General features: G+C 42.1%; 1 protein-coding gene across 1 annotated transcript in view; it reads left to right on the plus strand.

The window, feature by feature from the left end:
• gart (phosphoribosylglycinamide formyltransferase) overlaps positions 1 to 24,296 on the plus strand; it is a 55,072-nt gene that overhangs the window by 2,665 nt on the left and 28,111 nt on the right. Inside the window, exons 2-9 of the mRNA XM_067442290.1 lie at positions 1,884 to 2,038; positions 3,492 to 3,587; positions 5,512 to 5,686; positions 12,905 to 13,016; positions 13,615 to 13,683; positions 14,378 to 14,503; positions 15,551 to 15,638; positions 17,389 to 17,474. Of these exons, the coding sequence (XP_067298391.1) occupies positions 1,894 to 2,038; positions 3,492 to 3,587; positions 5,512 to 5,686; positions 12,905 to 13,016; positions 13,615 to 13,683; positions 14,378 to 14,503; positions 15,551 to 15,638; positions 17,389 to 17,474 (897 nt within the window). The 5' untranslated portion in view covers positions 1,884 to 1,893. The remainder of the gene's footprint in view (positions 1 to 1,883; positions 2,039 to 3,491; positions 3,588 to 5,511; positions 5,687 to 12,904; positions 13,017 to 13,614; positions 13,684 to 14,377; positions 14,504 to 15,550; positions 15,639 to 17,388; positions 17,475 to 24,296) is intronic.

The following is a 24,296-nucleotide window of genomic DNA, read 5'->3' on the forward strand; positions in this document are numbered from 1 at the left end:
CTGCGCAGTAGAGAGCAGGAAGTACAGTCGCGATATCATAAGCCCGCCCACACTCTCACAGATGCAGAACAATTAATTATGTTGGTGTGAAATAAACAGTTATTGAAATGTAGAAATTATAGCTAAAGCTCCAATCTGCTCCCAAAAATCTAAACCTAAACTTATTTAAAAAATGATCACTTTAAATGAAATCATCGTGATGATGACTGCCTACAATGACATAAACTAACTTTGGGGAAAAATATTTGAAGTGTAATTTGATTGTTTAGCTTGCCTCGCCTCGCGTCCATTAGAAAACACAGAGGGGCAGCTATACTGGGACCGGCCACCGGGGGGCGGTGGAGGCACGGAAGCTTCAGTTCTGAGAGGAGCGCTGCAGGCTTGGTTTCACCAGAAACTGGGGAGGTCTATCCACAACTTTCCTGCAAGTGTTAGTGGGCGTCGCCATGACACTCGATACTTCCGGTTGACGGTATCTCAGTTCCGGTTTAGCGCACAGAACAGTTATGCTGCGTTTACACCAGACGCGAGTGACGCGAATAAATAGCGCTATTCGCGCGAACATGGACGCGTGAACATTTTGACTCCATTCGCTTCATTCACTACACAACAGACGCAAATTTGCGTCATAGGAGGGACTTCTGCCAGGCAGCGGCAGCCGTCAGAAGGACGAGCCGAGTTAAGGCTGCTCTCGCCAGGGTTAATGAGCGCTGAGCGCCGCCGAGCGCCTGGGTTTCTCACCTCAGAAACCTAACGTTACTTGCTTCCATAAACCATGCCACATAAACGGACCCCGTTGACATGTTGCTAGCACCCTTCACACTTCATTCAATCCCTAACGAGCTTCAATAAACTCAAGAATTGTGATGTAGAAGTAATATTTATATTTTAATATTTGTAATTGTTGAATCATGTCAGACATTGTCAGTAGACTTTTTTTTAATCAACATGAGAATAGATGCATGAACTTCAATTAATTTAAGTGCATTGTAATAAAAATTAACATTTCATTGCTGTAAATTTAATTATTGACTTTATATAATATATTAGTTTAACCTATTTAAAATACTGCTGTACAACTGTATACTTTTTTGCAAGGGGTATGTTTATTGTTTTCAATAATTTACAGATTTGTTGTGTAGCAAGATCGCTCAAACAACCTAACGTTAAATAGAGACCTGCACTCCCGCGGGACCCAGCACAACCGAGCGCGGCGCGGGATCATATTTGATTGTGAATGCGGATGCGGCAAGATATTATTGTGTGCGTGTCGCGGGAAAATAAAGTTATTTTGCGGGACTCCCGCAAAGTGGAAATATTTAACAAAATAACTAGAAACAAATAAACCTTTATTTATAATAAAATAAAATCGATTTACAGGTGCATGGACAGAAGGTAACTCTTGCGTGGATCATAGGAACAGCCAAGCCTACCACACAGTGGCAAAATGTCTGCGCCGCATAACTCTGGTGAACCGCTTAGTGCTACAGATATTAGTATGTTCTTGTAAGATAGTCAGATCCATGCGACCATCTGGGACATGTGATCATTTTGCCTGAAGCGTTGTTGTAGAAGTCTACTCCTGAATCCTCATAATACAACCAAGCGTTTAGCTGATAACAGTACAGACTTACGTAAACCGGAAGTTCGTTACCGGCGTGTTCTACGTTGCCATAGCGATCATGGGAAAGGTCAGAGTTCGGGAAAGTTGTGGATACGACATCTTGCTAAATGGTTGCTAGGGTATGCTATTTGGTTGCTAGGGGAGTGGCTTGACAGCTGTCAATAATGATTAAATAATTAAGAGTGCAGTTTCATCTTGAACAACACAAGTATAAACTGGGGAATTGCATGTGTTAATTCTGAGGTCATGTGATTGACAGGTGAGCGGCCATGGCGGAGCGGGTGCTGGTTGTGGGCAGCGGCGGGCGCGAGCATGCCCTGGCGTGGAAGTTGGCACAGTCGCCTCATGTTCAGCAAGTCCTCGTGGCTCCAGGAAACGCCGGCACTGCCAACTGCGGAAAGATCTCCAACTCAGGTGAGACTCCATGAATGAGCTCAGGATCTCAACAACATGCATTCAAAATATACATATTAAAGGGATAGTTCACTTTAAAATGAAAAGTCTGTCATCCTTTACTCTCCCTGAAGTTGTTTCAAACCTGTATGAGTTTCTTTCTTCAGCCGAACACAAGGGAAGATATGTTGAAGAATGTCAGTAACCAAACAGTTAACTGGAGCCATTGACTTCAATAGTATTTTTTTTTTTCCTACTATATTAATTTCTTTCTTGCCGAACTCACTCTACTTTCTTTTCCCATCACATATCAGATCGGAAAGGCATTTTTTTTTAATACAAATTGAGAAAATATTAGATAAGTAAGGGCTAATGTCCACCCAGCCGGTTGTTATCTCAGAATAAACCCCTCCAGAGCGATCAGGACCCCGAGGCGAAGCAGAGCGTCACTCTGAAGGGGTTTATTCTGAGATAACAACCGGCTGGGTGGACATTATCCCGCTTATTACACGCCTACTAGTCTCAAATATATTAAAAGTCCAGGCTAACGTTAATCCCAGCAGTAGTTGGAGCTGTTTCTGAAGTCCATTAAATGCAGCTGTCCGTCAAATAACGTGCTCCACACGACTCCGATGGGTTAATAGAGCCTTCTGATTCCAATCGATGCGTTTGTGTCAGAAAAATATCCATATTTAAAACGTTATAAAGGAAACCCGCCTTGAAGTCTTCCATTGTAGCCACGGCTGTTTAAGCCACAAGATGGCGCCAGCGTTAAGCTCAGAAGTAGATCCGGTCAAGATAACTCGTAGTACCCGGATGAGCGGGTGTTATCTGGGAATAACACACCGCTGGAATGCGCGATTGACCAATCAGAATCAAGTATTTCACAGAGCCGTGTAATAAGTGGAAATAAAGCGTCTAACGTGTTTAATAATAAGTGTTTCTTGGTTGGGGTAAACAGACGTGCTGAAATAGAGACGATAAAAGTGAGTGGGTCAAATATCATTGGTTGTAAAAAGTGGGTGGGTCTTGTCACACACAGACACACACACACACTTTGTTTTTGTGACATTTGGGGACATTCCATAGGCGTAATGGTTTTTATACTGTACAAACCGTATTTTCTATCCCCTTACACAGCCCCTACCCCTAAACACACACACACACGCACACACACACACACACACACACACAGGAAACATTCTGCATTTTTACTTTCTCATAAAAACTCCTCCTGTGTGATTTATAAGCCTTTTGTAAAGTGGGGCCATGGGTAATGTCCTCATATTTCACCCTCTCCTGTAATACCTGTGTCATACCCATGGCATTATACACATTTGTGTCCTCATATGTCAAAAACATGCACACACACACACACACACGCAATGGTTCCGACACCCATGCTCGCACTAGTACATTAATGCACGTTGAGTCTGTGGTATTATGATGATAATATCTGCTCTTATGTTTGCAGAGGTGTCTGTGAGCAATCACTGTATTTTAGCGCAGTATTGTCGGGATCACAGCGTGGGACTCGTGGTGGTCGGTCCAGAAGTTCCTCTGGCTGCCGGTGAGACGCTTCACTTCCTCAGTGTTATTATTCATTAATTACTGCCATTTCATTCCTTTCCCTTATTAAAGTAAAGATTACTCTGTAATTTAGTTATCGTTACTTCTGATGTGTTAAAGACTAACTATAGAACAATTCTATATAAAACAATAGTGGATTAAACATCATAATGTAATGTTTACATTCCTTTAAATACTTTGGTCAGTTCAAGAATAATTTATGCAATATTCATTATTTATTTGAAAGAATTAAAAGAACGATCAAAACCAAAATCAGCACATCCTGTTAACACAGTGCATTAACACTATTGGAATGATGCTAGCGTTCTATTAACACAGTTAGCATGATTTTAACATTTTGTTAACACTATTAGCATTATGTTAACATTCTGTTAACACATTAGCCCCGTTTCCACCGCAGGAACTTTACCCAGGAACTTTGGGTGGTGCTCGGTGTGTTTCGACCGCAGGGTCTAAATGAAGTTCCGGGTAAATATTTCCCCCTCCAAACGGCCCTGCTCGCGAGGTAGTACTTTTTCAAAGTTCAGGAACTTTCGAGGGCGGGACTTGGGCGCTGAACCTGCTGATTGGTTGAGCTGACGCAGCATTTTATTTCAACTCGGCATTTTTAAAAGTCTTTTGCGAGGTTCGTTCTGCGTTCAGTAAATATCAGTCTTGCTCTCTGTCTGGTGGCGCGCGTTCGTCTCAGCCATCTCACGTTCAGTGTCCGTAATAGCTGATAATAATATACATTGTCATTTTAAATCTAGCTTTACGAGCTTCCTGAATATGCTGCTCTTTTCTGTCGTTGTAGTAAACCTAACGTTATACATAACCAGCAAAAGCAGCACAGCTTGAATCTCTTCCATACTCGTTATTCATTTTTTTACAGTCTATTTTTCCCCATGTAAACGACCTGACCGATTACTATAAGTGTGTGTCCTTACATGACGTGACGGCGCGCGCCGCGCTCATGTTGACAAGAGAGGAAAGCTCATTTTTCGGAGGGGTAAACTTTTTATTTCGTAAGTTATGAAGATAATGTTGGAATAATGACACAGCGTATATTGCCCCAGGCAGTTTTTACTTTAACTGCGCCTGACAGAAGAATTATTTTTTTCTGAGATGATTATTACACTTTACAACAAATAAATATCTTATATAATACTGTATTAGTCCTGGTGGCTGTTAAGAGTTGCTCTGGCTACAGTTAACACACTCCAGCTGCTGGAGAAAACAGCGGTGACATTTTTGGTGCGGCAGACAAACTGCATGTGACAAAATGATTGCGATTGAAAGTCATCACATGTAAACACCAGATCGGTTTAGATAACGGCTCATGTAAACAGTCCACTAAATCTGTCAATCGGTACACTTAAAAATGATTACTGTCCGTCACTGACTTGGAGGAGCGTCGCGCGCAGTCCTACATCACCGGACTAATCTGCCTAATCTTCACGTTACTTTAGATCGCGGTGGAAACGCAGACAGGTGCAGGTCTTGGGGGAGAAAAGTTCCTGTAAAAAAGTTCCCGGTACAAATTGTTCTGGGTAATTTTGGTGGAAACGGGGCTAATGACCATAATGCTAGCATTGTTAATACAGTAAGCATGATGTTGGCATCCTGTTAACACAATTAACATTATGCTAGTATTATGTTAACAAGGTTATCATTGTTAACACAATTAGCATGTTGTTAGCACATTTTGCTAGCACAATTAGTATATTATGAAAGCAAAACAATTGCTTAACTGAATAAGAGACCAAACCTTACCTATGGTCTTTATAAACATTTAATTCTTGCAAGAATGAATTCACAGTCAATACAACCAGGTAATGCCCGATCGAGTGTGAACCGAGGAGACAAAAGAAGGCCCAAGCTTTTGTACCCCTCAGTGTCTGTTTTAATGTTTCTTCCTGTTTTAGGCATGGTGGACGATCTGACGGCCGCCGGTGTGCCGTGTTTTGGCCCGTCTGCGAAGGCGGCTCAGCTGGAAGCCAGTAAGAGTTTCTCCAAGTCCTTTATGGACCGGCACAACATACCCACGGCCCGCTGGAGCGCCTTCACCGACCCGCAGGACGCCTGTGAATACATCCGAAGGTAAACATCCACAGCAATCGCAACAAATCAATCTTTATTTATAGAGCACATTTAAACACAACCAAGGTTGACCAAAGTGCTGTACAAGAAAATAAAGAAGTAAAAGAACAAAAAAGCATGCACACAAATAAACCATCAATAACAAACAAGGAGAGCTAAGATAGCATACTAAGCAGTGTTAAAAGCCAATGAAAATAAATATGTCTTCAGATAAGATTAAAGCGTATTTAGAGAAGGAGCGACTCTAATATCGGGAGGAAGGCTATTCCAGAGTTTGGGTCCAGCATTTGAATGACGAAGCACGCTTTGTGAGAACGCTAGGTTTATGTTTGGGTGGTTTTACAATAATCAAACTGACACCTATAGTGGTCAGCTGAACTAATGTATTTAAACACACACCATAGATCGCATGCTCCATTGATAAATTAACTAACGTTATACACGATCGTGTCGTTTACTGATGTTTACTCACGCGACGATAGCCGACAGCACAGACATCTGAAGCAGTTTAACTCACCGGCTGCTTCCAAAGCAGGACCGAACCTTTATCGCTGGGACCGCTCCGTCAGAAACACACTTCTTTGGTATGATTTGGTGAAGTCCTGACAGCAGTGACCGTGGAGATCCACTTTTGCGACGCGACTGAAGCGATGTTGTGAAGGTTCCCGTCATTTCTGCGTTCAAATCGGTTCAAATGCAGCGCTGCCTTCCCAGAATGCTGTGCGGACGCGTTTAAGACGCTCGACGTCCCCCATAGGAATAAAGTGGAGCGCGGCGCGACATAAGTGTTCACGGACGACTGGATCTGCAGCTGAGAGTGTTTATGGGCGTGCGTTTCCTCTCTCGCTCTAGTCACGCGCGCGCACCCTACCGGGAGAAGAGCCCGTACGGCCCATACAAGGACCTTCCGCTCTTATTAACGTCAAGCCGAGCCATACTCGAAAAAAACTCTCCGAAACTTGTGAGAAACCGGAAGGAGTATTTTTGACACAGAAATACTTCATCAAACGTCCAACATTAGTTTTTGAAACTTTGTCTATGTTTAGGATGGGAATCCAAGTCTTTAACAGTGGAAAGCTCAGTAGCTGTAGCTTAGTAGATGCTGCATGCTACTTTCTGCTTGCTACACTCTGCTTACAGCTACTGCCACCGACTAGCCTTTGTGCAAGGGTGAAAAGAGGAGCCGAGTGCGTAAGTCTCCTCCTGTCGGTACACAGCCTCTCCACCGTCAAGACTCCTACAGTGCCTCCTTGCGGCCACACATGGAAACTGGGCCCTAGTGGACCCAGGCTGAACTGTAGGGGATCTCGGAGCAGCAGTGGGCCCCAGAGGCGCAGTGTGCAGGCCCACCAAGCGGTGGACATGTCCTGGCACTCGCCAACCACAGCCCCAGCTATGGGTAAATAGTCCCACTGCCTTGTGGGGTAGCCTTTAGAGGCAAAGGCTAAGGGAGCACACCCCTAAAAAAAACACGTCAAAAGACCTCAACGTCGGAACAGGCGGAGGATGATGGCTGTCTTAAGTGTAGCATCACAACGGCTGGGAAGGCGGATGAAGGCTGCAGCAGTGATGGGTCCCCAGTCGTCTTGGACTCCATGCCACTGGATCCTGACCCAGACCTGCCAAAGACCGTGTGGTGGTTGTCTGTGCACCAGCCTCCACACGTTAAACAATGCCACGCACAGGCGTCCTCCACAAAGGGAATCCACCCTACCACCCTGGATAAAGGCCTATGGCGACCAGCAAGTGGCAACGGGGGCAGGGTTGTGTAGCCTGGAAGTCCCTAGTCATGAGCTGGCACATCTAGGCGATGGGTGTCAGAATCAGTCGCTGGGCTCTTGGAACGAGGCAGAAGAGCTCTTCGGCAGCTACACCCATGACTAAGCAGTCCTATTTAGGATCCGCTCTGCTTACCCCACATGGGGAGGGGGCTAGAAAAGGTGCCCTAAAAATAGCCTGCCTCATACCTCCCGACTGGATTACCGCGTCCAGAGGGAACACCCATTTGCGGTCAGAAACAAAATAAATTTAACTTTGGAGCCTGGAATGTGCGCACTCTGATGGACAGCACCTCCAGTGACAGACCTGAGAGACGAACGGCTATCATAGCCAGAGAACTGCAGAGATGCCGGATTGATATAGCTGCTCTCTCCGAAACACGACGGGCAGGTGAGGGACAGCTGAAGGAGGAGAAAGGTGGTTACACTTTCTTTTGGAAAGGAAAGTCAACCGATGAGGCTAGAAACCATGGAGTTGGACTTGCTATCAAAAACCAGCTTGTCAACCACCTCTCCGAACTTCCTGTGGGAATCAGCGAGCGCCTCATGACAATCCGCCTGGTGTTGGCCAACAACCAGACAGCGACAGTAGTGAGCGCCTATGCCCCTACCCTAGACTCCGACGTTGAAGAAAAAGAAGCTTTTTACGACTGCCTGGAAGAAACCCTGTCAAAAATCCCCAGGGAGGATAAGATAATCCTCCTTGGAGACTTTAATGCTAGGGTAGGCCGGGACCAACACCTCTGGAAGGGCACTATTGGCAAGGAGGGCATCGGTAACATCAACGCCAACGGGGTGCTACTTCTAAGTAAGTGTGCTCAGCACAACCTCGTCATTACCAATACTCTCTATCGACAGAAAAACAAATTTAAGGCATCTTGGAGACACCCTCGATCCAAGCAATGGCACCTTATTGATTATGTGATTGTAAGGGCCAGGGACCGCTTTGATGTGAACATCACTAGGGCCATGATAGACTCTGACAACTGCTGGACAGACCACCGCCTCATCCGATCCACAATGTCAATTAAACTTAAAAAAAGGAGAAGGATTCAGAAGAAGCAGACCCTGCAAAGACTGAACCTTGAAAGCCTGAATGAAACTGCCATCCAGCAACAGCTTCAGGACTCTCTCGATAAAAGTCTTCAGCAAGAATATCCTGATAACGTCGAAGAGCACTGGAGTCTTCTCAAATCCACCATCCATGACTCATGTATATCCACTCTTGGATATCAGTCCAGGAAACATCAGGACTGGTTTGATGGAAATGATACAGAGATAGAACAATTTATCTCTAGAAAACGAAAAGCCTTCAGAGTGTGGCAAAATGACATAACATGTGAGGCCAAAAGGGCAGCACACTCTAGAGCCAAGGCTGACGTTCAGAGATTGGTAAGGGAACTCAAGAACAACTGGTGGACAGAAAAGTCTCTAGAACTCCAGATACTGGCAGACTCAGGTAACACCAGAGGGTTTTTTAACGCCACTAAGGCTGTCTATGGCCCTAGCCACAGCGGTTTAAATCCCCTGCGCCCAAAAGATGGACAGACTCTTCTGAAAGACAGTGCCTCCATCAACGCACGTTGGAAGGAGCACTTTCAAGAACTCCTGAACCGTGACAGTTCAGCCGAACCAGATATCGCAGACCATATCCCACAGAGTCCCATCAGAGATGACATGGGGGAACCTCCTACCGAAAGTGAGGTTCACAATGCCATCAAAAATCTCAGGAACAACAAGGCCACTGGTCCTGATGGGATCCCCGCAGAGATTTTAAAAGAAGGAGGACCAAGGCTCTGGCACCACATCCACCATCTACTCATCAAGATCTGGGAAAGGGAAGAGCTCCCCTCTGAGCTCCGGGATGCCCAAATCGTTACCATATTTAAGAAAGGGGACAAGGCTGAATGCGGAAACTACAGAGGCATTTCGCTCTTATCAACAACAGGCAAAGTCCTTGCTCGTGTCCTCGTCAACCGCCTGCTACCACTATCTGAGGAGATACTCCCTGAATCACAGTGCGGTTTCCGTCCATCCAGGGGAACAACTGACATGATCTTTTCTGCTCGCCAACTACAAGAAAAATGTCGGGAACAAGGACTGCCTCTGTACATGGTCTTTATAGACTTGGCAAAGGCCTTTGACTCTGTGGATCGGCAGGCACTGTGGAGCATACTATCAAAGTATGGATGTCATCCCAAATACATCCGTGTACTGAGGCTATTACATGACGGCATGTCAGCCACAGTGCTCAACAGTGGCTCTGAATCTGAGCCTTTCACCGTAGAAACTGGGGTCAAACAGGGATGTATCATTGCACCCACCCTATTTGCCATCTTCATTGCAGCCATACTTAACCTTATTGACCAGGAGTTGCCACAGGGGATCCCAATCCTTTATAGGACTGATGGTAGGCTCTTTAACCTTAACCGGTTTAAAGCCAAGAGTAAAGTCAGGAATATCACCATCATGGAGCTGCAATACGCTGATGATAACGCTATTGTGGCACATTCCCCTGAAGACCTCCAGGGCATCCTAAATGCCTTTGCCAAGGCATACAGAGCCCTGGGTCTGGCCTTGAACATCAAGAAGACTCTGGTTCTGCATCAACCACCACCCAACCAGCCATCACTCCAGCCCATAATTACAGTAGACAACACCACTCTGGAAAGCGTGGACCACTTCACCTACCTTGGTAGCATTCTCTCTTCCAAAGCTGATATAGACTATGAAATTAAACATCGCCTGAGCTGTGCCAGCGGAGCCTATGCCAAACTTAGGGCAAGAGTCTTTGATGACCGAGACCTGAGGGCTCAAACCAAGGTCCTGGTTTACAGAGCTGTGATTCTCCCAACTCTGCTGTATGGATCGGAATCCTGGACAACCTACAGCAGACATATGAGAGCACTAGAACTATTCCATCAAAGAACCTTAAGAAAAATCTTGAGGATCAACTGGGAAGACAGACGTACAAATTCCAGTATTCTGGAGGAAACTAACATGACGAGCATTACTACCATCATAATGCAGAACCAACTCCGATGGATAGGACATGTCATCCGAATGCCCAATAACCGTCTCCCAAAGCAGATCCTGTACTCCCAGCTAAAGCAAGGACAGCGAGCCCCTGGGGGACCAAAGAAACGCTTTAAGGACAATATCAAGACCACCCTGAAAAAGTTTAACATCACGTCCAGTGACTGGGAGAATCTAGTGTTTAACAGGGACTACTGGAGAAAGGCAGTGCAGGAAGGTGCAGCACACCACGAAACAGAACTCCGCCGTGCCGCAGATGCAAGGCGGCAACACCACAAGGACAAACAGAGAAGGGCTCCACAACTATACACCACCTCAACCTTCAGATGCCAACATTGCAGCAGAATCTGTGGATCACAGATCGGCCTTTACAGCCACCTGAGGATCCACAAATAAGACGACCCGACAGAGAGGACAGTCATACTCGTTTCGAGTGACCGCCGAAGAAGAAGAAGAATGCATGAAACAGCATTTCACCGCCCCTTTAACATGGCAGCCATGCCGTGTCGGACACGTTTCTGGCGTGCAAAGACATAAAACGCCACGCAGCCAGTGTGTTGCTGCTTATTGCACACACAGAAACAGTCCCACCCCCAAAAGTTTCCCAGTTACTTTGAAAAAGTAATCTGATTACTATTTACTCCTTTATAAAGTAACTTAGTTACTTTACATATTACTTTATTTTAAAAGTAACTAAGTAAGATTACAAGTTACTTTGTTACATTCAGCAGTTTCCGACATCACCCCTGCCGCCTCAACATAGAAATGACGACCGTTTTATTCCGCCAACACATTTTTAACAGGAACATCAACAATGTATCTCCTGACATTTTAAGTTGAAATTCAAAAGTATTTACTGAAAAAATACTCTCCCCGAGATGCAAGAAGACGTGATTTTTTCTTTTTTTACTAAGGAAAATGACTAAAATAGTAGCTCACATTGACTTGGATAAGTTACTTTAATCTGATTACTGGTTTGGATATAGTAACGCGTTAGATTACTCTGGAAGAAAGTCGTCAGATTAGAGTAACGTGTTACTGACATCACTGTCCTTTTGTTAGCATGGTAACACAAATAGCATGTTTGCTTATATGCTAATGTATTTAATGTTATGCTATCATGGTTAGCTTGTTATTAGCATTATGCTTGCAACATGCTAATCATGTAAGCATAATAGGGCTTGGGCGCCGCGTTGCATTCTGGGACGTCGCGGCCATGTTGATGGCCTCGCGAATGTAAACATACAGCAAGTCGAATGAGGAGAAGCAGAGTTGTGAGAAAGAAAAAACATGTTAAAATCCCGAAACGGATGTGGAATTTACCGGGATACGTTAAATAGGGAAGGTAGGGACCGCTATAGAGACAAAATCGGAACTATTAAAGTTTTGGATCCACATGAATTTCCAAAGAAAGAGCGGAGCACCGACGACGAAGAAAACTTTATTTTGTTGGTCCCCAACAGACATTCTACTGACTATTAGTAACTTTGCAACTACAATTCAACTTATTCTACTAACCCGAACCCCAACACATAACCATAACCTACAGTCTACTAACAGTACAGTTAATACTCTAAATAGTTGACGTGCTGTTGAAAACGTACAGTTAGTAGAATGTTTAAAGTGGAAAATCGAAATAAAGTCTAACCGAAACGTATATATTATTATTATTATTATTATATAAGAAATTGCACTGCCTCCGTTTTTATTTGTTATTGCAATGTTATTGTTTACTATATTTATAATTTGCACTTCCTCCATTTTCTGTCTTTTGTTGTTATTTTATAGATACCTATTTATTTGCTTATATAGTATTGAAAGATAGTATTTTTAAAAAAAGTGTATTTATTATTGTTATATAAAGTGCAACAACTTGCACTCCGTTTTCTGTGTTCATTTTTTATTTGTAACCTTTTACCTTGAAGCATTCCACATTTCTGTGTTCTCAGGTTGCACTACTTGCAAATAAACACTGAAAAACATCTGATTGTGGGACAATTCTTGCTTTTTGCACATCGTACTGTTATTACTTCTTGTCCGTGGTTGCACCTCCAAGCAGGAAAGCGGTGGAAAGATCCATTTTCGACCTTTTCCCATGGTGATTGTGTTGCGCTGTTACACCCCAAAATGCAGCCACGGTTTACCATAGTTGAAATAACGGCAAAATAATCAAATTAAGACACACGACTGAGAGGGAGTACGTCTATAAACAGTGTGCAGTAGTCCGAGTAGTAGTAAAGGATGCCATCAACATGGCCGCCACGCCAAGTAATGACGTCACAACGCCCAATCCCTATTCAATAAAATAAAATACATTTTTGTTCTTGAAACTGATTTCATGCTGCCTTTAAGATGCATCTAAACCATCCCACCTGTGTGTGTGTGTGTGTGTGTGTGTGTTCAGCGCGGAGTTTCCCGCTCTGGTGGTGAAGGCTAGCGGTCTGGCAGCTGGGAAGGGAGTCGTCGTCGCTCGCGATAAAGACGAGGCCTGTCAGGCGGTTCTGGACATCATGAAGGTCAGTCGCTGATGCTTATGTTTTGACGCGGCTCTGTTTGTGTAGAGCTCAAATAATGAACACAGTTCTCAAAACCATTCCCCGATTCAAAACGCGGCTCTGAGGACGAGTTCAGAACAACAATAGAATATTTATCACAATTGAATCCGTCCACTACAAAAAATGCTTTTCTTACTCAGTATTTTTGTCTTGTTTCTAGTCCAAACATCTACAAATTCTCACATTAAGAAACATTTACTAGACAAGCAAAAGTAATTGTCTTGTTTTGGGGGAAAATAACTCAAAATGAAGAGAGTTTTTGCTTAAAATAAGATAAATAATCTGCCAATGGGGTGAGATAAATAATCTTGTTTTCTGTTTGAATTAAGATTATTTTTCTCACCCCATTGGCAGATTATTTATCTTATTTTAAGCAAAAACTCTCTTCATTTTGAGTTATTTTCCCCCAAAACAAGACAATTACTTTAGCTTGTCTAGTAAATGTTTCTTAATGTAAGAATTGTTAGATATTTAGACTAGAAACAAGACAAAAATACTAAGAAAGAAAAGCATTTTTTGCAGTGTGATGAATCGAAGTTTGAATTTCTTGCCGTTCCAGGACAAGGCGTTCGGTTCTGCGGGCGAGACGGTGGTGGTCGAGGAGCTGCTGGAAGGAGAGGAAGTCTCTGTAAGTACTTCCTGTTTCAGCCTCAGGTATTAAAGGGTTAGTTCACCCAAAAATGAAATGTCTGTCATTAACTCCTCTCCCTAATGTCGCTCCACACCCGTAAGACCTCCGTTCATCTTCACACACAGTTTAAGATATTTTATATTTAGTCCGAGAGCGTATGCAAGTGTATGCACACTATACTGTCCATGTCCAGAAAGGGAATAAAAACATAATCTAAGATTCAAACGGTTATGAATCAGCGCCAATGTCATGTGATTTCAGCAGTTTGACACGCGATCCGAATCATGAATCGATTCGCTGACTCATAACCGTTTGAATCTTTATTTGAGGATTGAACACAAACGCGGAAGAGAAGCCAATGCTGAATAAAGTCGCAGTTTTTGTTATTTTTGGACCCAAATGTATTTTGGATGCTTCAAGAGACTCTAATTAACCCACTGATGTCTCATATGGACTACTGTGATGATGTTTTTATTCCCTTTCTGGACATGGACAGTATAGTGTGCATACACTTGCATACGCTCTCGGACTAAATATAAAATATCTTAAACTGTGTGTGAAGATGAACGGAGGTCTTACAGGTTTGGAACGACATTAGGGAGAGGAGTTAATGACAGACATTTCAGTTTTGGGTGAACTAACCCTTTAACGATGTGATCAGATCACTCTAATCGTCTGGTCTTGTTGTCAGTGTTTGTGTTTCAGTGACGGCTTCACCGTGTCGCCGATGCCGCCGGCACAAGATCACAAGCGCCTGATGGACGGAGACAAGGGACCGAATACGGGCGGCATGGGCGCGTACTGCCCGACGCCACAGGTTAGCATCACATACTAGAGCTGCTACATTAATCATTAAAGGGTTAGTTCACCCAAAAACGGAAAATTCTGTCATTAATTACTTACCCTAATGTTGTTCGACACCCGTAAGACCTCCGTTCATCTTCAGACACAGATGAATGAAATCGGCCATCACTATATAAGTCGTTATTTAGTGTTTTTTGCGCACTAACTCTATTCTGGCCTCTTCATCAATGATTGTAGAGCCGCTGTAGTGAGATGGGCTTTGTAACGACGTCTTTAGTGCCTTTATGGGTCTTGAGAGAGGAAATGACATTGGTGTCAATGAAGGCCTTTCTGAGCCATCGGATTTCAACACTAATATCTTCATCTGTGTGTGAAGATGAGCGGAGGTCTGACGGCTGGCCAACCACAGGAGGAATTAATCACACAATTTACATTTTTGGGAAATAACATGTAATTTTGGTTAATCTGTTCAGAATCACAGGAGAATCGTGGTGTTTGTTTGAAGCGCAACCAATCGTGATTCTCAATTTATCCAGAATCATGCAGTTGCTGTCTAGTGCTTGTCATGAATATTTAAATTACATATTTAATATTAATATATATACACACACATTTGTTTTTGTGAAATGTGGGGACTTTCCATAGGCGTAATGGTTTTTATACTGTACAAAATTTATTTTCTATCCTCTTACACAGCCCCTAAACCTACCCATCACACACACACACACTGCCCCTAAACCTACCCATCACACACACACACACACACAGCCCCTAAACCTACCCATCACACACACACACACAGCCCCTAAACCTACCCATCACACACACACACTGCCCCTAAACCTACCCATCACAGGAAACATTCTGCATTTTTACTTTCTCATAAAAACTCCTCCTGTGTGATTTAAAAGCCTTTTGTAAAGTGGGGCCATGGGTAATGTCCTCATATTTCACCCTCTCCTGTAATACCTGTGTCATACCCATGGCATTATATGTGTCCTCATATTCAACAAAAATATACCCACACACACTCTGAATGAGCTGTTGAATGTGTGTGAAGGTGTCGGAGGAAGAGCTGCAGGAGATCAAGAGATCAGTTCTGCAGAAAACCGTGGACGGCATGAGAGACGAGGGAACGCCGTATGTGGGTGAGTTTCGGCAAACTAGTGCCCTTAACCTTAGGAGGATATATATATATATATATATATATATATATATATATATATATATATATATATATATATATATATATATATATATATATATATATATATATATATATATATAAAGTAGGGCTGCACGATTTGGGGAAAATATATAATTGCGATTATTCTGGGTAAAATTGCGATTGCGATTTAAAATGCGATTATTGTTATTATTATTTTTTACAAATGAAAAGTGTGTGTATATAACATTTTGTGTTTTTATATTAATATGACTAATAATTATTATTATGATTATTATTACTGCTAAAAATATTTTAAAAATTACAATAACATTTTCATAATTACAAATAAAAAATAGTATGTCCGAATACATATAACAATATAATACTAATACTAATTATTACTAATATGCAGACAGCCTATGACTAAAAAACATTTGAAAGGTCTAAGCCTAAGGAGTTATTGTAACTCTTCGCTAACACACTGGGCATTTATTTATTTAATTAAAATCTCAGCCTTTGAGCTTTCATAATCGCACACGAGCCAAATCGCGATTGCGGTTCGATTTCGATTAATCGTGCAGCCCTAATATAAACGTATATAACCAACCCGCTCATCCATGTCTTTTTGGACCACCACTTTGAGCACTGGAGCCCAGTCATGTTGGGACAGGAAGGGGCCGTCCCCAAACTGTTCCCACAAAATTGGGAGCATGAAATTGTCCAAAATGTCTTGAAATGCTGAAGCATTGAGTTCCTTCCACTGGAACTAAGGGGCCAAGCCCAAGCCCTGAAAAACAACCCCACCCCACCAAACTTTACACTTGGCAAAATGCAGTCAGGCAAGTCCCGTTCTCCTGGCAACTGCCAAACTTGTCCATGGGATTGTCGGTTCGAGAAGCGTGATTGGTCGCTCAGAGAACACGTCTAACTGCTCTAGAGTCCAGTGGCGGCTGCTTTACTCCACTGCATCCCACGCTTTGCATTGCTCTTGGTGATGTAAGGCTTGGATGAGCTGCTCGGCCATGGAAACCCATTCCATGAAGCTCTCTCCGCTGTTCTTGAGCTCATCTGAAGGCCACAGAAGTCTGGAGGTCTGGAGATGTTGACTCTGCAGAAAGTTGGTGACTTCTGCGCACTGTGACCCTCAGCATGCGCTGACCCCGCTCTGGGATTTTACGTGGCTGAGTTGCTGTTGTTCCCAATCGCTTCCACTTTGTTATAATCCCACTAACAGTTGAGCGTGGAATATTTAGTAGTGAGTAAATGTCAGGAATGGACTTATTGCACAGGTGTCAGCCTATCACGGCCCCACGCTTGAGTTCACGGAGCTCCTGAGAGCGACCCATTCTTTCACTAATGTGTGTAGAAGCGCCTGCAGGCCGAGAGCTGGAGTTATACACCTGTGGCCATGAAGTGACTGAACACCTGAACTCAGGGATCTGGAGGGGCGGCCCAATACTTCTGGCAATATAGTATAGTTCACCCAAAAATGGTCGTTATGCCATCATTTCATCGCCCTCATGTTGTTCCAAACCTGTATGATTCCTTTCTTTCATCTGTGGGACTTAAAAGAAAATATTTTGAAAACTCTCCATGTAATTATTCATAATCAGGGACAGAACAGTAGTCCAAATGTGTCATTTCATGTCTTCTGAATCGTTCAGTAGAATTGAAACTTGAGACTGTCACATTATTTTCAGTCAATCATTCTTCCCTTCTTCCTCTCTCAGGTGTTTTATACGCAGGACTGATGTTGACGAAACGGGGACCGAAGGTGCTCGAGTTTAACTGTCGCTTCGGTGACCCCGAGTGTCAGGTGAGATGATGAACCCTTTAAAGTGTCTCTTAGAGACTCTGCTTTTTTATGCATCTTAAAGGGATAGTTCACCCAAAAAATGAAGATTAGATGTTTAGATGAAAATTAGATGTTTATCTGCTGACCCTCAGGGCATCCCAGATGTAGGTGTGTTTGTTTCTTCAGGAGAACACAAATGACGATGTTTAACTCAACCGTTGCGGTGTGCCAGTCATATAATGATGTGAATGGGTAACAATTCTATGAGAGCAAAACAAACAAAAACATGCTTAGACAACATGAACAAAAACCCTGCTGCTCCTGATGACACACTGATGTCTGAAGACACGAACTGATCGGTTTCTGTGAGAAACACATCAGTGTTTATTTTTTTTTTACCTCATATCCCGACGAATCTCATTAAGTATTCTCAACGCCATTACTTCTTATTATTAAATATCTTACTTACTTCTTATTACTTTTCCAATCGTCTATTACTTCCGTCTGATAAGGCCGTATAGAAGCAGACATAATTCTAAAGAATCCAAGATGGCGGCGACATTGTTTTCTCGTTTATTTGCGTAGTGTCTGTATCTGTGTTTTATAAACTTAACGGGTTACCAAATTAGGAAAAACGTATATCTTGGGTCTCAGAACTGTACTAACAAACCTGGTAAACAGTAAATAATAACATAGGCTGATAACAAAAAGATAAGCTGATCTGACTGCACAGATAATATGAGGCTACCGGCTTACCTGTCGCTCGCTTATGTGCTGAGCTCGCCGACTGTGGATGCTCTCGGATCTGGGTCATTTGCATTTTCCCGGATTATTCTCCCAAATTCTGCTACTATGCTGTTTCCTGATACCGGTGGCTTTACATCGATCCACATGACTTCATCTGACTTTTTTGCTGTGGGCCTGCACAAGCACGAACTTAGTTGGACAGAAATACGGCAGTTCCAGTCCATCTCCTGCAGGCGTGACCGCGGAATCAGTGCACGCACGACAAGATCGGCAGGCTTTTGGATTATTCTACTTCTGTTCCTATCAGGTAACATCCATCCTAACCCAGGTCCAGAATAACGTACGCAGCATGATTAATAAAATCGACGCTATTCGTCTGTGGGCTAAACTGACAGAAAGTGACATAATTGTCTTGACAGAGACGTGGCTCAAACCATCAATCACGAACAATATGATTCACATCGAAGGGTATAATCTCTTTAGGACGGATCGTGTGATCGGTAAAGGAGGTGGAGTAGCCATATATGCCAAGGCGTCGTTGGAATGTTGTTGCTTTGAAACAATAACAAAGCCTAAATTCTTTGAACTATGTGCCATCAAATTAAATCTCACAAATGGCACTTATTTGACTGTGGTAGGATGCTACCGCCCACCTTCAGCTGCAACTGGAGCTGCTGCCCTGCTGTCTGACTTTTTGTATAAGCTACCCAATGAGTATATTGTCCTAGGAGACCTGAATTGGGACTGGCTATCGACTTCATCACCGTTAAGAGATCTATGTGATGAGCTACATTTGACGCAACTAGTACAGTCACCTACACGCCTAAATCCTAAACGAATGGACAAATCTACATTTATCGACGTCATTCTGACTAATGCTTCACATAAATATTCGGCTACAGGAGTTTTCTGTAATGATGTCAGTGATCATTGTATGATTGTCTGTGTAAGAAATTGCAAATTGACTAAAATAAGGACACAGTTTATTTTTAAACGAAATTATAAATGTTTTAAAGGGGGGGTGAAACACTCAGTTTCAGTCAGTGTCATGTCAATCTTGAGTACCTATAGAGTAGCATTGCATCCTGCATATCTCCAAAAAGTCTTTATTTTTTTAATAATTATATAAGAAAGATGCGCTGTTCCGAGTCTTTCCGAAAAAAGCCGAGCGGGTGGGGGCGTATCGTGTGAGCGGAGCTAAATAATGACGTGTGCGCGCTGCTGCTATTGTGTTGAGTCGAGTGCGTCGTAAAGCTGTGTCATCCCTAACAGCGGGGAAAAAAACTTTATTCAAAATAAAAATATGGCTTTTAATCAGATACAGCCATACATCTATGATCCGGAATCAGACCCAGAGGCTGCAGTTGAACAGGAGCAGCAGCAAAAACGACTAGAGCAGGACGTCTCTATGTGGTACAAGTTATACACTAACTAACGTTATATAATATGCTTAGCGGCTTGTGTTATTTACATATTTATACTTGAATTATATCGTCGTATTTTTGTCTTTGAAGGTGTACATGTGGGAAGTGCAGTTGTGCACGTGTGTGTGTGTGTGTGTGTGTGTGTGTGTGTGTGTGTGTGTGTGTGTGTGTGTGTGTGTGTGTGTGTTTACGCGTGGTTTGTGTAGACATGGTTTTGCACGGCAGGCTAAGTTAGTGTTTACATAGAAAGACACGGAATAGTAGCGCATTTGAATGAAGAAGCGCGCTTATTTAGTTCAACATATTTCCCCCCTCTTTGTGTATTGTTGTTTGGAGTGCTTTTACAATACACAAACATAAAGTTACACATATAGTGGCCAGCTAAACAAATGTACACGCACTACACATCGCATGCTCCATTGATCAATTAACTATACGTGATCATGTTTGGGCTACTTGATGAGCATAGGCAAAAACACAGACATTTGAAGCAGTCTCACTCACCGCCTGCGGTTCTAACGTTGGGACCTTTATCGTTGGGACTGCTCCATCCTTCAGCATTAGGCGATCGGGAAAATCCGGCGTCGAGCTGGGCCTTGTTTATGAAACAGTCGGCACCGAAATGCAGCGAACAGATATAAACATTCACGCAACTCAGTTGCTGATCCGGAAAAGCAAATTACATCCACTGTTGCCTTAACGCGGGGTCTTTTGGGGAATCTGTGCAGGACTGTCTTGGTCTGGCAACAAAAAACGCACTTTTTTTGTGACATTTCTTGAAGTCACATCACCTGTGCTGCCTACGAGCCAGCGCTTTGATGGGCGTAGCCTGTTACTTTCGCTCTCTCCCTCTCTCTCTCTCTCTCCCTCTCTCTCTCTCACGCTCTTCCGGTAGAATTGTCCGTACGGCCCATACAAGGAAATTCCGAAACTTTAGCGTCAAGGGGACCCATGATCTCAAAAAACTTGCCGAAACTTATGACTAACCGGAAGTAGTATTTTTGACAAAGAAATACTCCCATCAAACGTCCACCTTAACTTTTGAAACTTTGTCCATGTTTAGTATGGGATTCCAAGTCTTTAACAGTGTAAAAAGATCAGTTTGCATGAAACAGCATTTCACCCCCCCCTTTAATGAACAAGCCTTCCTTCATGAAATTTATCAGAGTGATTTAAACTTGGTGTTTAAATCACCACTGCATTCTGTATGAAACTGTACAGTGGTCCTCCCTCTCCCTTAGAAGGACATTCCATTTATTGTTTTTTATTGCTAAAGCATTAATGGGTAAATTACCCACCTATATTTCTAATTTGCTGATTTACCAAAATAGTGTTTACAGGACAAGGTCGTCAAAGAAAATATTATTAAATATAGCTGCAAGCAGCAATTCCGGGGCCAAGCGCAAAGAAGAAAATAAGACATGCCAACATGGCTGGGAGTGACCAGCTGCAAAAATGAAACATTAAAGACCTATTAACATAAGCTGAGGCAAAAAAGATATACAATTATACATAAAGTTAAAAATTAATAATGTATCAGTTTTTTTACCTATAGGTGGCGCTGTGACCAAATGAATGTGGTGTGGTCAGGGTGAGGTGACAATGACACATGCACAGTTTGCTGTCAATATGTCAAAACATTGCAGAGATACAACCTTAAGAGTCATTTTGGCATCACGCCTCAGCTTCGTCGCTGTGTTAAACAAAAACTATTTAATCTATTGATGTGAAATCAATAACTTTGTGTCGGGATGGAATGAAGATGATACGAGTCAATTTTGGTGAAAATCGGACAAACGGCCTAGGAGGAGTTTGAAAAAGTAGGTTTTAAACTAATAACAAGATGGAGGAGAGGACGTTTGACCAAATATGGCAAAATTGATATCTATGTTCTCAGCAGTAGCCAAGGAATGTATTATGACCAGTTTCATCATAATAGGTTAATTTATTCAAAAGTTATTAGCCTTTGTGTAAATTTTGTTATACATTTTGACCACAAGGTGGCACTGCCCCGAAACTTTTTAAGCACCTTCAGGGCATGGTGCAGAAGACACATAACAAGTTGCGTAACGATATGCTAATGCATTCGTAAAATACAGCATTTTTAGACAAAATTCAAAACGGCCGACGCCCAAAATGGGTGATACGGGATAATTGGATATTTATCGACTCGGCATGATGTCCTGAATCCTACGACCGCTTTTATGATTTTTGGAAAAACCCATCAGAAGTTATAAGCCAAAATAACAATTTTCTGTATCTCCGGACCAGTAGGTGGCACTGCACCGAAATGCTGCAGATCACTTCAAGTCATGCTCGTGATGACATGTACCAAGTTTGAATACGATAAAGCATTGCAGAGATACAGCCTTAAGAATATTTTTGCAACTGCTACGGAAAATTTGTTTGCGCATTTATCAAAAACGATTCGACTAATCAACTTGACTTTAATAACTTTTTGTTGGCATGGTCTGAAGATGATCTGGTTCAATTTTCGTGAAACACCACACGCTTTTAAAATGTAAAAATGAGTTACTCTTCAGTGAAAAAAAATTTTTTTTTTAAAGACTAAAAACCAAGTAGTTTCAGAATTTAATTGCAAGGTGGGGAGTTATGTTGCCAGCTGCACTGAACACGCGTTCCGATGAAGCCCGTTTCACACATACTCCGTCTGCAGTGCGTGTGCGCCGCGTTTTTTTTCCCGTACCCATGTTAACGGATGACAGCTTTCACACTGCACGCGGATGCAGTCCGTCAGTCCGTTCCAGGTGCGTTGCATCTGCAGCAGTGCACGGATCGTTTTCGTGCCGTGTCTATTCTTTGCTGCGCTGCGTTGCTGCATTAAAACATTGTTCGCATTAAAATAAACATGTACTGACGCGAAAATCTAGTAGGCCTAATTTAACCACAGATGCATATCATTTAAAATATACTCTTGTTTCAAAGTCAACACATGGCTTTTTTTCTCAAGTTAAGCAAGGAAACGAGACTGCAGGATTTCTTTTAAAAGGTTTAAAAACGAAAGAAAAGATGAGAGTCGGCTGATTTTGAATAGCCTATTGTAAGTTTCTAATTTAAAATGTTTGTGATTTAGGCTATAACCTATGTTTAAATGTTTTGCCACTTGTGTGAGCTAAATCTAAATATGAATAAATGAATTGAATAAAATGCTGTTTATGTAGGCTAGTACGTTAACCTGACTTAGAAGAGTAAACAAAGAGAATTGCAATTCTGACGAGCCATGTTCAGTAAAAACTTTTGGATTTTAAATAAAAAATAATGAATAAATGCTGTTTGTGGTATGCAACAGCGGACCAGTTGCACAGGGATTGCTTCACGGATGAACCTAACTAATACAAACACAACACATCTGGTTAACTAGAAGAGCATCATTTTGTTTGTTAAATAAGAGGCGATCTGGCGCTCGTTGCCGCTGTTTTCAGTGCTGCAGATTTCTCTCGTGGCTCGTGCATGTGCAGAGCACTTTAATCTAACTTTTTTATTCGTTCCGGTAAAATCACGAAACAAAATGCACAAAAACTGTCCCTGCTCTTCATGTACAAACACTGATGATATTCGGTTTTAATGAGAAAAAAATATGAGGATTTAAAGTGTGCAAATCTATGCCTTTATTTACGTGAAAAATCTGGACACTAACGCTATATTGTGTTTAGATGCATCCCCTTATAATACGCCATAAAGTGTGTATCATAAGCACACAAAAACCTGCGTAGCCTACCATTTGTAACCCAAAGCTCATTTTGACGTATACATTCACGAGATTGCACACTCGTACTATTTATACGCATTTTCGTGAGACTGTCCCACCCACTTTTTAAAACAAAGTTACGCCACTGAACGCTCCGCCCCGACGCGATAAGATCGTGTATCGGCGATCTTACAGGCTGACGATATGACGATTGGAATATTAGGCATATCGCCCAACACTATTATGGTGGATATATAGCGTTTTGCAAAAAAATAAATAAAAAAAATATATGTATGTTCTGGCCAAAACTTACTCGGAATCTTATTATTATTAATCAATCTTTGTATATACTATTCCCTATATTTATGATGTATTGTTTTTTTAACCAATTTAAGATGTTTGACAATGTTAAGATAAATATGCTGCAGTTTGGCATGGCTTTTGACTTATTTATGAACTATTTATGGACATAAAATTAAATTAAAAATATCCTGGATTTGAAGAATATTGTGTCCCTGGCCTGCACTGAGCTCAAGTAATAGTTTAATGTACAAAAAATTGTGAATGAACTTGACTGTTGATGTCTTAAATAATAATGTCAAATAACCAACATTTCTCAAAATGGATATATCTCGTTTTGCAACGAAACTCTTCATATATATATATATATAATATATCTGTATTAGGGATGCCACAATACTCAATATAATATTGAACCGTTCGGTACGGCGTTCAAGGCTCGATACGCGCTGGTGAATTTTTTCTATAATTTATTGTGCTTTTTTTGTTAATTGTTATTTGCTGTCCATGGAGCGGACCTGTTTACATTTCACTGCCGGTTGTATTCTGTATAACTGTGTATGTGACAAATAAAACTTATAGAATAATTATATAATAATATATAATAATAATAATTAATTTCCATTTTTCTCAGTTTGAAATATTTCTCTCAGTTTATTTCGG

Source organism: Pseudorasbora parva, chromosome 4 (genome assembly GCF_024679245.1).
Source record: "Pseudorasbora parva isolate DD20220531a chromosome 4, ASM2467924v1, whole genome shotgun sequence".
NCBI lineage: Eukaryota > Metazoa > Chordata > Actinopteri > Cypriniformes > Gobionidae > Pseudorasbora > Pseudorasbora parva.